General features: G+C 35.4%; 1 protein-coding gene across 1 annotated transcript; it reads right to left on the bottom strand.

Moving 5' to 3' along the window:
• Positions 1-3,078: 3,078 nt before the first annotated feature.
• On the bottom strand, positions 3,079-13,750 carry LOC137015615 (H-2 class I histocompatibility antigen, D-D alpha chain-like). The gene is made up of 13 exons (XM_067380663.1): positions 13,648-13,750; positions 13,204-13,452; positions 12,801-13,067; positions 12,145-12,423; positions 11,948-12,064; positions 11,783-11,815; positions 11,628-11,688; positions 5,899-5,920; positions 4,686-4,806; positions 4,263-4,529; positions 3,643-3,905; positions 3,452-3,560; positions 3,079-3,164 (listed from the first exon to the last, which is right to left on the bottom strand). The coding sequence occupies exons 1-13, from the start codon at positions 13,700-13,702 to the stop codon at positions 3,079-3,081; spliced, it is 1,929 nt and encodes a 642-aa protein (XP_067236764.1). The 5' UTR covers positions 13,703-13,750.
• Between the last annotated feature and the right edge of the window lie 156 nt (positions 13,751-13,906).

Here is a 13,906-nt window from a genome sequence, read left to right as displayed (position 1 = left end):
GTGAATTATAGTGGGTCTTATGTAGCATCAAATTAGTAAAATGAACAATACTGGTAGTGGAAGAAAAGAAGTGAATAGTTTGTCTTGGAACAGAACATTCTTCTGATAGTTTTTCAGTATGGTATTTTTTTTTTTTTTTTTTTTTTTCATTGTTTGAAGATATTTCATTCATCCATGTTGTTTTGGGTCAGGACATCATATCATCTTTTTATTTTGTTTCCACAGTTTCTTCAGATGCTGAAAATGAAATATAATGTTTTTAGTGATTGTTCATGAGAAATAACAGCTCAAATGAATTGTACACAGCCTACTAAATCTGCAAGTCTAGTCAGTAACCATAATCTAGAGGTGGGAAGTCCAGGGGTCAGAGAGTAAAAGTCCTGCCATATTTTTATTCCACCCACTGAAGCATTAATGAGATAAATAAGTGTTTAATTGAGTGATGATTGACCATTATTGAAGACACCTGATGATAACAAGCAGAATCACCAAAGGAGAAAATCACTATTTTTAAGTTACCATCATCAAGGTCAGGGTTTGATTTAGTTGAGCTCTTGACCCTTGACTTTTTAATATTAGATTTTGTTTGCCTGTAACTGAGCCATAACAGTCAGACAACCAAAGTTAAAAGATGATCAGGTGGTGTTGGTTATGTTTTAACATTATCATTAATTGATTTGAATCACTGAACTCATTTAGAGCCCAATCTCTGAGTTAGATTTACATTATTGATTACAGCAGCACTGTGATTCTACAGAAGATCATCAGCTTTATCAATATAATCTAAGGGATTTTTTAAAAAGTGGTTCTGATTTAGGAAACTTGCATTAGGCACACACAGACATCAAGAATCAGCGTATGAATCTCAACAACGGTGACAAGCAACATATTCTGATAAACAGATCAACTCTGAACATTAGAAAACAAGCTACTAAAAAGTCACATAAAAATAGCAAAAATTAAAATAGTGAGAATAAAGGAAATTACTAAAAAATTCAGCTCATAATTTATTCATGCAGCAATGCATGATGGGAGCCATGGATGAATTTTGATTGGTGGCACCCAGAATGCACTGCAACATGCTTTATTACTCTCACCACTGTTGAGATTCACAGACTGATTCTTGATGTCTGGGTCTCTAAATTATTTTTTTTAATTTTTATTTATATATATTTTTTTAATCAGAATAATCTTTAAGAAATTCTTTGGATTATATTGAACAACCAGGGCCCTCATTTATCATTGGTGCGTATGGACAGATTTGTGTGTGGTGAGTGCGTAAGAACGGTTTCACGCAAAGTGTGGGATTCACCAACTTGTACTTATACGTAGAAATGTGTGTAAATATAAGCACACCTCTGAGCATACTTATGCAGATAATCTAGTGGTAGAACAGTGACACTACACACAAAAATCATTTAAAGGTCCTGTTTTTCGTGGTTTTTTGAAGTTTTGATTTTGTTTATAGTGTGCAATATAACAAGTGTTCATGTTTTGCGTGTAAAAAAACACAGTATTTTTCACATAATTTACTTATCTGTATACCGCTGTTTCCACTGTCATAAAAACGGGCTGATGACTTCCTTGTTCGATGAAGTCCCTCCTTCAGAAATACGTAACGAGTTCTGATTGTGCCAGCGGTTCCTGTGTTGTGATTCGACAGCAGCTTAGCGCTCCTTGCCCGGAAAGGTCACGCCTCTTACCATAAAGTGGAGATGCACGCGCTCAGTGTTATTGTAAACATGTCTTTAATTTTACCCTATCAATTTGAGCCGGAATCAGACCCGGTGATTGGACTGCGGGATGAAAATAACAGCGTTTCGACGACATGGCGACAAACACACTCTACAAACGCAACTCTTGTGTATTCCTGTGGGCGGAGGTTAGTCAAAAAACTGTTTTAGTGACGTCATTAAAGAAGGAAGTAGAGGGATGTAGTCCAAACTGGCCGTTCGATGTAGGCGACTTCTGTTAAATAAAATATCTCGCTTGGCATTGAACTTTGAGCTTTAAAATTTTACAGATTTTATTTATACTCTAACAACAACATTACACACTAACTAAAGTTTGAAACATGGGATCACGAAGAACGGGACCTTTAAGAGTGTCACAGTATGCATCAAGCAATCCACATGTGCTGTGTTTCCTTTAATTATAAAACACTCAATTTATCAATTGTCTAGTTTTACACACAATGCATAATTGGTGTCAAACCCTACACTATAAAAAAAAAATGAAGTAAATACTACAGAAAAAAACAAAACAAATGTAAGTTATTTAGTCGTAGTTAATTTAAGCTTGTAGAAATTAAAGCGTCAATATCAACATTATAAAATTAAGTAAAACTAACTTTTCTGATACTGGTGTTCCCATCATGCACTGGGCCTTGAATAATTAATGAGGTCAATTTTTCCAGCTGTTTTTACACTGTTTTATCATTGCTTTTGTGGTTAGGTTTAGTAACTTGCCATTTTGTGACAATAATTTACTCAACTTTTTACTGGTCAAGTTAAAATTACTTATAATTTTACTTATCTTAGCTAAGTAAAGTAATTTAAATCCATATTTGAAATTTACTTAAATAGTCTATGTGTGCAAAAACTTGCAAAAGAAAAATTAAGTAAACTTTATTTTTATTTTATTTTATCTTGCGGTATTTGGAAGACTTTGCAAACAATGTCCTCCAGAAAGCACGTTTTCCAAGATCATGCTGATCTGCTTGGCAAGAGCTCTCTTTGTCATTATTGCGGTGAGGAAAAAAACACAATCACGTGATTTTTAAAGGGAAGTGTTGTCACCATATATGGTTCATTGGAGGCGTTTCCGAATGCTAATGACCGTGAACGAGCATGGTACTCACGCACATGTGAGATTTATCAACAATGATTGCTTACTCATGTGCGTAAGAACTGCGTGCGCACGTTTGATAAATGCGGATTTTCTTGTACTTAGGCACATTCTAAATTTCATTCGTTGGACAAAATATAGAACCTTTTCTACGCACTGTTGATAAATGAGGGCCCAGGATCTTCTGCTGTAGAATCACAGTGCTGCTGTAATCAATAATGTAAATCTAACTCAGAGATTGGGCTCTAATTTAGTTTTTTCAATCTGATTTCGTGGTATTCTCTCATGCTCAGAAATCATTAACAAAACATTGTGTTCTATATGAGGACAAAAGATTGATCATTTAATGTAAAGTCAAGCAGAACTTCTATACTAACAAATAAGGTAGTAACTAAAAGTACTTACTTGGATTAGAATAACCATTTTTAAAGAAGTCTAAACACCAAAGGAATTAAAAAAGAAATTGTTTTTGACAATATATTTCAAATATTTATTTTGGATTTCTTTTAAATGAATAGTTCACCCAAAAATGAAAAATTCTGTATGTTGTTCTTTGTTTTTGAACAAGTTACTAGGCGCTTTATTTTTTCAGTTCTTGTTTTACCTGCACATTGTCTTTTCCATATAAAAGCTGCAGCTCCAAATACAATCATCAGAGCCAAAACCGTCAGAACTGAAGGAATCACTGATTTAAATGGTTCCCCGTGATCATACTTTGAAACATGACTTGCACTGAATTGTTTTTGTTATGATTATTAAATTATATCTTCTGTAAGAGCTCATACCCAAAGTGACGTCCAGTTTGTTGTCCAGACTGAGGTGTGTGGCAGAGCAGGTGTATTTGTGTTCGTCTGCACTGATCTCCAGACTCTTCCTCATCTGGTACGTCCCGTCACCATTGGGCAGCAGATCTCCTCCAGTGATCTCATGATCAGATACAGGCTGTCCATCTCTGAACAGGGTCAGGTTGATGTGACGAGGGTAAAATCCTGTCGCCAAACAACTCACACGAAACCCAGAAGACAGTTGTTTCTGGAGGAGCCTGACTTTGGGTTTCACTGTGAGGAAAAAATGTCTATAGGATATCGGAATACATTTTTATATCGTAAATGATCAATAACTACAGTAGATTTAAGATTAGGGTACTGATGAAATAACATAATTTAGACTTTCCACAGCATTTTATTAATTCTTACAAGTAATATTTGGTTTGACCTTCTGACCTTGATGATCAACATTTTGTGAAGGTTACAATTACTTGTTTACTCATGAAAAAAAAAATTTAAAACAGGCTTAATTTTTAAGCCATTTTCAGGTTAAATTTTGCATGCCTTTCCATAATTCAAAAAAACCCTATAAGCCGGATAAAATGTCATTTCTTTTCTTAAGAGAGGAGAAACACAGTGGATGCTTACCTATCCTCTTTCCTTGTGTTCCTCTCTTTTTAAAATATTTTCTGAGATTTGTTGTGCAGCGTGGGTAGTATACAGTAGCATAACGCCATTTGTGTATCTCTAGATGTAGTGTTGTCAGTTGTTCCACACCTCGATGTGTTAATGTGTTATCAATAAAACTCATTTCATATGTAGTGGAACCATCAAAAGCAATCCTAGTGATCATTTGCCCGGGTTTGTCATTGTCCGACACTTCACACAAACCCATTATCTGTTGAACCGCAGGACCTGTTGAGATTGAGAAGAATTACATTAGTAACATTAGTAACTTTATTTATAACTTAAGTCCTATTTTATTTTACTTTTAAGAAATTACAGCATTGCATGCATGATACATGCAAAATTTGTCTAAATGTCACTTGTATGTTTTCCCATTGCACTTACTTTCTGTTTTGTTAACAAACCTTCCAGCAATGCCATAATTTATGTGATCGACCTCCTCGTCTTCATTTGTAGTATTTCCTCTTGGAATGAAGCTGTTTGTTATGGAAGCCCGTTTCCGCCACTAAAAATAAAAAATAAAAAAAAACGGCCACTAAAAAAAAAAACAGCCACTAAAAAAAAAAAAAGATTAATTGCGACTTTTTATCTCAGAATTGCGAGTTATAAAGTCAGAATTCTGAGATATAAAGTCGCAATTGTGAGATAAAAAGTCAGAATTCTGAGATATAAAGTCGCAATTGCGTGATAAAAAGTCAGAATTCTGAGATATAAAGTCGCAATTGCGTGATATAAAGTCAGAATTCTGAGATATAAAGTCGCAATTGCGTGATATAAAGTCAGAATTCTGAGATATAAAGTCGCAATTGCGTGATATAAAGTCAGAATTCTGAGATATAAAGTCACAATTGCGAGTTATAAAGTCAGAATTGCGAGATATAAAGTCGCAATTGCGAGTTATAAAGTCAGAATTCTGAGATATAAAGTCACAATTGCGTGATATAAAGTCCGAATTCTGAGATATACTGAGCTTTATATCTCAGAATTCTGACTTTATATCACGCAATTGCGACTTTTTATCACGCAATTGCGACTTTATATCTCAGAATTCTGACTTTATAACTCGCAATTCTGAGATAAAAAGTCGCAATTAATCTTTTTTTTTTTTTTTTTTTTTTTAGTGGCCGTTTTTTTTTTTTTAGTGGCGGAAACGGGCTTCCATATCAAACACATACATAACACTAAATTCAAGAAGTGGCGTCTCTCTTTTAATGCAAGTTACAAGGAACTGCAAGGAGTGAGAACCTGTGAGAAACAGCAATAAAAGTCATTTTCAGTTAGTCAGCATGTTGAGATCCCACAGCGAAACTGAATCATCATACATTTTGAAGTTTTGTTGTGAGATCGCAACATGCTGACTGTAGCTGTACTTGTTTAAAATACACAATTAAAATACACAACACTTGTACTACCTGATTAAAGGCAAATCCTACCTGTAAAAACAGCTGTTGTGAATGACAGCACACACAGGAAAACAAAAAATATCATGCTGTTGCCAAGCTGGTAAAAAGATGTTTTTCTCTACAGCCACATTTAGTTAATGAGTCCAGGAGCAAGTCAAACAAGTTGCAAGTTTTATTTCCTGGAAAAATCTCACATCTGTTAGAGCATAGGCATAGCTGTGGAGAGAGAAACAAATGCCAAAAACTACTTTCATCGTTTTATTGTTCTATTTAAAGATTTTTGTAAGATTTTTATATTAAAATATCCAAAAACCACTTGCACAGTGTTATATATTTTGTTCTGCTGTGTACTTACATTATCCTAAATGTTTCCAAGAATTTGTAAATTCAGAGAAATTCACAATTTTAAATAGTGGCTGCGTCCGAAAACCTAGGTAGCTGTCTTGCTGCCTCGCTGTCTTATAAGAAAATGACTTGTACGGCATTTGTGCATGAAGGTACCTCACGAAACTGATTTCAGACAGACTTCTGAGGCAGCATAACAGTTTAATGATCTACAGCAATATAGCGCGAGCTTTGGTGAGAACTAAACAAATATTTAATTATTACAGTAGTAATTTCTCGATAGAAATGATATCAAAATTGAAATATGTTGGTCAAAATCGTACATTTATATACAAACTGAGCAGCAAATGCAACTTTTGGATGCCATCTTTATTTTTCTAGCTCAACTGTCACAGAATGAAGCACAGGATTGTGGGATATCAAAGGCAGCTAAGGATACAGCCATGCTTCCTTCAAAAATCGATCAGATGAAGGTATCTCATGAGACAGGAAGTGAAGCTAACATTGAATTCGGACGTGCCTTGATGCCTTACTACCAGAGGTGTATAGTCCAGGGGTCAGAAAGTAAAAGTCCTGCCATATTTTTCATTCCACCCACTGAAGCGGTGTTAATGAGATAAATAAGTGATAAATTGAGTGATGATTGAGCATTATTGAAGACACCTGATGATAACAAGCAGAATCACCAAAAGGAGAAAATCACTTTTTTTAAGTTACCATCGTGGAGATGAGTGTTTGCTTTAGTTGAGCTCTTGACCATTGACTCTTAATATTAGATTTATTTGAGCAGTTAACTGAGTTATCACATCCAGACAAGCAAAGCGAAAAGATGATCAGGTGTTGGTTATGTTTTCACATAATTGTAATTTGACTTGAATTCATTTAGAGCCCAATCTCTGAGTTAGATTTACATTATTGATTACAGCAGCACTGTGATTCTACAGAAGATCATCAGCTTTATCAATATAATCTGAGGGATTTTGCAAAAGATGTTCTGATCAAAAAAAAGATCGCTTTCATTTAGAGACCCAGACATGAAGAATCAGCCTGTGAATCTCAACAGTGGTGAGAGTAATAAAGCATGTTGCAGTGCATTCTGGGAGCCACCAATCAAAATTCATCCATGGCTCCCATCATGCATTGCTGCATGAATAAATTATGAGCTTAATCATCTTTGTAATTTTCTTTATGCTCACTATTTAAATTTTGCTGTTTTTCTGTGACTTTTTAGTAGCTTGTTTTCTTATGTTCAGAGTTGATCTGTTTATCAGAACATGTTGCTTGTCACCGTTGTTGAGATTCGTACGCTGATTCTTGATGTCTGTGTGTGCCTAAAATAAGTCTTTTTTGTGTGATAAGGATAACTTTCAAAAAAAATTTGTATTGATTAAGTTGATCTTCTGTAGAATCACAGTGCTGCTGTAATCAATAATGTAAATCTAACTCAGAGATTCAGATCAAATAATGATCATGTGAAAACATAACCAACACCACCTGATCATCTTTTAACTTTGCTTGTCTGGTTGGTTTTAATGCAGTTAAAACTGCCCAAACAAATTATAGTATTTAAAAAGTCAATGGTCAAGAAACTAAAGCAAACACTTATCTCCACAATAGTAACTTAAAAATAGTGATTTTTCTCCTTTGGTGATTCTGCTTGTTATCATCAGGTGTCTTCAATAATGGTCAATCATCACTCAATTAAACACTTATTTATCTCATTAATGCTTCAGTGGGTGGAATAAAAATATGGCAGAACTTTTACTCTCTGGACTTCCCACCTCTGAATCTAACTAAGATTGGGCCCTAAATGAGTTTAGTAATTCAGATAAATTAATGATTATGTGAAAACATAACTAACACCAACTGATCATCTTTTTTATTTACTTGTCTGGCCATTAAAACTCAGTTAACTACCCAAACAAGATCTAATATTACAAAGTCAAGGGTCAGGAGCTCAATTAAAGCAAACACTCATCTCCACAATGGTAACTTAAAAATAGTGATTTTCTCCTTTGGTGATTCTGCTTGTTATCATCAGGTGTCTTCAATAATGGTCAATCATCACTCAATTTATCACTTATTTATCTCATTAACTTTAACACCGCTTCAGTGGGTGGAATGAAAAATATGGCAGGACTTTTACTTTCTGACCCCTGGACTTTCCACCTCTGGACATTCTAATGTTGATCTAGCTTACTGTTAAGTCTCATACACCCAACAAATTAATACATAGGACAGTGCTTACCTCACAATTTTAAATCTTCAAATAAACTGAACTGTATGATGAGTATTTCAGCTTTACGAGTAGTTCAGTAGATTGAAATATCCTCATTCCTTTATATCCCCTGGGACTCGCATGTGGCACTGATATCTGTCTCTCATTAGCAATCGCGCCCGCGATTCTCGGCCACGCCCTGCTTTATACCACAGTCATGTTAAAAACATGAATGCATTCACTCATCCATTATTATTATTTCGCCATAAACATTATTAGATCCATCGAAATTACGATAAGTTCCATGATTCCACGTTCATTCACTGCGTCATCAATCTACGCCTTTATTGTTTTGAAGAGTTTAGCGACCCCTATTGGCTAAAAAAAAACATCTTGTGCCTTTAAGTTAAAGATACTGAGTGATTAAGTAAATAAAAATGATTTAAAATTAAAAAAAAAATCAGCTAATGCTACTGTCTGAGTCAAAATATTCCTAAACAGTGGAATGTTGATTTTATGTTATTGGTAGATTGATGTTACTTAATGAGATCAAATTACTAATCAATGTGGCAATTAATGACCAGAACAAGTAAGAACATCAGTTTAAAGGTTGGTTCTTCTTAAGGCCAGAACACACCAAGCCGACGTCGACGAACTAGTGGCAACGAAAGCAGACTGCGGGGTTTGCTCACGTCGGCAGCGTCTGTGTCCAAATGTGTCCAAAGTTACCCTGACACACCAAACTGACGCTAAACAGCCGACGGCCAAGCAGCACGTCAGTTCTGCGCCTGCGTGAGATGAAATGCCTTTCCGAAACAGCAGACGGCAGTAGCTGAACAGCCAATCAGAATGATCAGATGGCCCGACGGACCGACGAGCTCCAACGCCGATTTAAAGGTGCCCTAGAATCAGAATTTGAATTTACCTCGGTATAGTTAAATAACAAGAGTTCAGTACATGGAAAAGACATACATTGAGTTTCAAACCCCATTGTTTCCTCCTTCTTATGTAAATCTCATTTGTTTAAAAGACTTCCGGAAAACACTCGGATCTCAACATAACACCGACTGTTACGTAACAGTCGGGATCATTAATATGTATGACCCCAATATTTGCATAATGCCAGCCCATTTGACGCATTAGACAAGGAAAGGCAGTATTAACGGCTGGATCTGTGCACAGACAAGGTAAGCAAGCAAGAACAACAGCGAAAAATGGCAGATGGAGCAATAATAACCTCCATGATATCATGATATTTTTAGTGATATTTGTAAATTGTCTTTCTAAATGTTTCATTAGCATGTTGCTAATGTACTGTTAAATGAGGTTAAAGTTACCATCATTTCTTACTGTATTCACGGAGACGAGAATCGTTGCTATTTTCATTTTTAAATGTGCAGTCTGTATAATTCATAAACACAACTTCATTCTTTATAAATCTCTCCAACAGTGTGTAATGTTAGCTTTAGCGACAGAGCACAGCCTCAAACTCACACAGAATCAAACGTAACCATCTAAATAAATACTTTACTCACATAATTCGAAGCATGCATACAGCATGCATGACGAACATCTTGTAAAGATCCATTTGAGGGTTATATTAGCTGTGTAAACTTTGTTTATGGGATGTATATATAGTCGAGAGCTCGTGGGGCAGAGAGAGCGCATCTCTTAAAAGGGCGGCGCGCTGAAAAAAATCAGTGCATAGTTAATGATGCCCCAAAATAGGCAGCTAAAAAAATTAATAAAAAAAAAATCTATGGGGTATTTTGAGCTGAAACTTCACAGACACATTCAGGGGACACCTAGGACTTATATTACATCTTGTAAAAAAACAATCTAGGGCACCTTTAACATGTCGAATCGGCCGAAAAAAAAGGCCGACGAGGACCAACTTCAGCCGACCGTGCGGAACACACTGAGAAAACTTAGTCGGCCGACCATTCTGCTCGTTATCACCTAATTATCTCATTAACTCCAGCATGTTTCTGTGTTACATTTAACAGCCTGTAGTGTGCACACTGAGCAGTGTTCATTTCATCTGGGCTAACTCATGTGGGGCCTGTGGACAAAACCAGCTGGGCCCCAGTTAAACAGTGCTGGCTTGGAAGTGTGTGACTCATTTCTATCAACACGAGTGGGTGAGAAAAATAAAAATATTTGCAAATGAGTCCACGGAGAATGACAAGATCCTAAATGGAAGTCAGCAAATTAAGGTGGAAACATATAATGTAACCATTGACAGGTTGCTGTCCTGTCTTGCTAAAACACATTGATGCATACAGGGACTTGAATGGACTATTTGGGGTTTTGTTTGATATCAATACATACTGTGATGGTGTGCATAAACATGCTACTGTGCTTTCATCCACATCTCCAGATGACCTGGAGATGAACTTCTTCAGTTCAAGAATTTCGTATGGGAAGAGAAAAATTGTTCACTAGAGGATTTGGTGGCACAGAGGTGGCACTTCAAATGTGGTCACCCTAGGGCACTACACTGTGTAATCCGGGCCTGGGTGTAGGGTGTGATTTGGGACACAGCCTCTGAGTGTCGACATTGAGCACTGCTAATTCACAGTATACTGCTGTAGGCTGCTTTCTCAAAAACAACAAATATTACCCAGAATGCATTGTGTTGTATGATATATTACTGTTTAAGGTACAGCAAATATCTGTAAAACAACAGATATTTTATTGTATAATGACAGACCATCACCTGTAAAATAACATTCATTTTTAACAGTGTAGTTACATTTAATGATTGATAAAAATGTATCAGTATCACTATTCACACAATTATCCAGAAATGAAGATGAGATGAGACAAATGAAACTCTTTGAGTTCCAACATTTGGGGAAAAAACATGTTTCTACCAATTTGTGAATTATATTTATTAGTAGATACACTGTAAATGTGCAATAAAAACAAACATTGACTTTCATTATAGGTTGATGGTTATTAGATGACAGTGCAATAATTATATTATGAACACCATGAAGTATTGTCATATTTGAGCCCATAAGCAGCACAACTGCCCTCCCTGTTATATAAGAAACACTCTGCAAATGGTTTCCAGTATCTTATACCAACTGTCAGGCATACAGGCATGTTATCGAAACTAATATATACAGAATAATGATAATAATCACATACAAAGCATGTACAATTACAAATCTTCAAAAAAAAAAAAAAAACATATGTATCAAAAATAAGCCAAACAACATAAGAATTTAAAGAATGAAAATATTTAGACTAATATTAATATATGCAATAAAGTACGTTGGCCCAAACAATCCCATCTTTTTTATATTAGAAGTCTTCCTGATAGATCATTTATTTAGTTCAGAGATGTTTCACTCATCTATCAGGCCTCCTGTTGTGTTTTGTGTTGATGTTGTTTCATAACTGTCTTCAGATGCTGGAAACAAAAATAATTTGAATTTGAATTAGTTAGAAGAATTAGTGAGAATTTTATAAGATAAATTAAAAAAAAATTAAAACCAAATACTCACTAGAAGCAGCAGAATAATCACTTTTAGATGAAGCTAGAACATCAAAGACAGTATTAAAAAAACAGCAGAATTATTAAGGGCAATCAAGTATTGTATCATAAATACAAAAATACTTTATCTAATGCATCTAGATTAAATGGATCATTTTCATTTTGTAGATGCTACCTGCTCGTCTCCTCCTGCATTTATATATGAGGACTCCGGTTCCAAACACCAACATCAGAGCCAAAACTATCAGCACTGAGGGAATCACTGATTTAAATGGTTCACCAGGATCAAATTCTGAAAAATCAAAAATGTTGTAAAGGTCACAAACAGGTTAAAGATGCATTTGCTATTTGTTTTGTTTTACACCTGATTACCTAAAGTGACGTCCAGTTTGTTGTCCAGACTGAGGTGTGTGGCAGAGCAGGTGTATTTGTGTTCGTCTGCACTGATCTCCAGACTCTTCCTCATCTGGTACGTCCCGTCACCATTGGGCAGCAGATCTCCTCCAGTGATCTCATGATCAGATACAGGCTGTCCATCTCTGAACAGGGTCAGGTTGATGTGACGAGGGTAAAATCCTGTCGCCAAACAACTCACACGAAACCCTCCAGAATCTGAGTTTGCTTTCTGAATGAGTCTGACTCGCGGTTTTACTGCAGAAAAAAATGAACCACGAATATGGAAAAACACTCATTTATATCCTAAATGATACAATTTAATACTAGCATTCTACAAGAGACTTTGACACTCAAGAAAGACACTCTTTCTGCAACATTTTCTCAATTTGTACAAGTTATATTTAGTTTGACCTCCTGAGCTTGATTAACAGTTTGTGAAGACACCTGATCACTCATAAAAAAAGAAACGAGAGATTGATTTTTAAAAAGCTCATTTTCAAGCTCTATTTTGTCTTTATATTTTTGTGTGCCTTTCCTTATAACAGTGACTCAAAAATCACACATACTCGATTAAATGTAATTGCTTTTCTGACAGTGCATATAAAGGCAGGAGAAAAACAGTGGAAACGTACCTCTTCTCTTCCATTGAGTTCCTCTCTTTTTAAGGTAACTCCTGAGATTCGTTGTGCAGAGTGGGTATCCTATATTTACATGCCGCCATTTGTACATCTCCAGATATAGTGTTGATGGTTTTTCTATGCCTTGATATGTTAATATGTCATCAATAAAACACATTTCTTCTGTAGTAGAGCCTTCAAAAGCAAACTTGGTGATCATTTGCCCGGGTTTGTCCTTTTCCAGCACTTCACACAGATTCACTATCTGAAAAACTACAGGACCTGTTTAGATCGAGAAGAATATCAGATGTCAAAACAAACTCCATGTCTTGCTGAATTCAGGACTATCAGTGCTTTAAAAGCTTAGATCTGACTTTGTGTGTGTGTGAGAGTTGTATTTTTTTCCAAATTAACTTACCTTCTGTTTTGTTAGAAATTTTCCCTAAAAATTTTGCTGAAATAAAAGGACGCATATATTTAGTTATACTATAATTTATATAATCAACCTCCTCATCTTCATTTGTAGTATTTCCTCTTGGAACGTAGCTGTTCATCTTTGAATCATAATATCCAACTATAATGTCATCCAACATATATAAAACGCTAAATGTAGGAAATGGCGTCTCTCCTTCAATGTAAGTTACGAGAAACCGCAAGGAGTGAGAACCTGTGAGAGAAGGTAACATGAAAAACCATTTTCATTTGCAATCAAACTACTGTACAGAAGAATCTAAGTTATGTTGAGATCCTACACAGAACTGAAACAATAATATTTTGTAAGTGTTTAAAATAAGCATGTACAAATTAAATTACACAACACCTGAATGCACCTGATTTTAAGGCAAATCTAATGAAATCCTACCTGTAAAAACAGCTGTTGGAAATGACAACACACAGAAGAAAACTAATAATTTCATGTTGTTCTCAAAGCTAGTGAAAACATGTCTTTCTCAATAGAAGTTTTCAGTATGTCAGGTATCAAGGTTCAGAACAAGTTAAGTTTTATTTCCTGGAACCACCTCGGTTCACATGAGAGTTATATGTGTAACCAGTTATACTGATTACACACTGTCTCACTTTTAAAGCATAGTAATAAACAAATGGCGGCAATACAAATTTAT

Source organism: Chanodichthys erythropterus, chromosome 24 (genome assembly GCF_024489055.1).
Source record: "Chanodichthys erythropterus isolate Z2021 chromosome 24, ASM2448905v1, whole genome shotgun sequence".
NCBI classification, from domain to species: Eukaryota; Metazoa; Chordata; class Actinopteri; order Cypriniformes; family Xenocyprididae; genus Chanodichthys; species Chanodichthys erythropterus.
Note: the sequence above shows the minus strand (reverse complement) of the source record. Positions and strands in the feature narration are given on the sequence as shown.

Coding starts and splice junctions, on each gene's coding strand:
- LOC137015615 (XM_067380663.1), bottom strand. CDS start 13,702: ATGAAATTATTAGTTTTCTTCTGTGTGTTGTCATTTCCAACAGCTGTT. Junction 11,816..11,947: donor ATGCAGGAGGAGACGAGCAG/GTAGCATCTACA, acceptor TTGATGTTCTAG/CTTCATCTAAAAGTGATTAT. Junction 3,165..3,451: donor ATGGAAAAGACAATGTGCAG/GTAAAACAAGAA, acceptor GTCCTCATATAG/AACACAATGTTTTGTTAATG.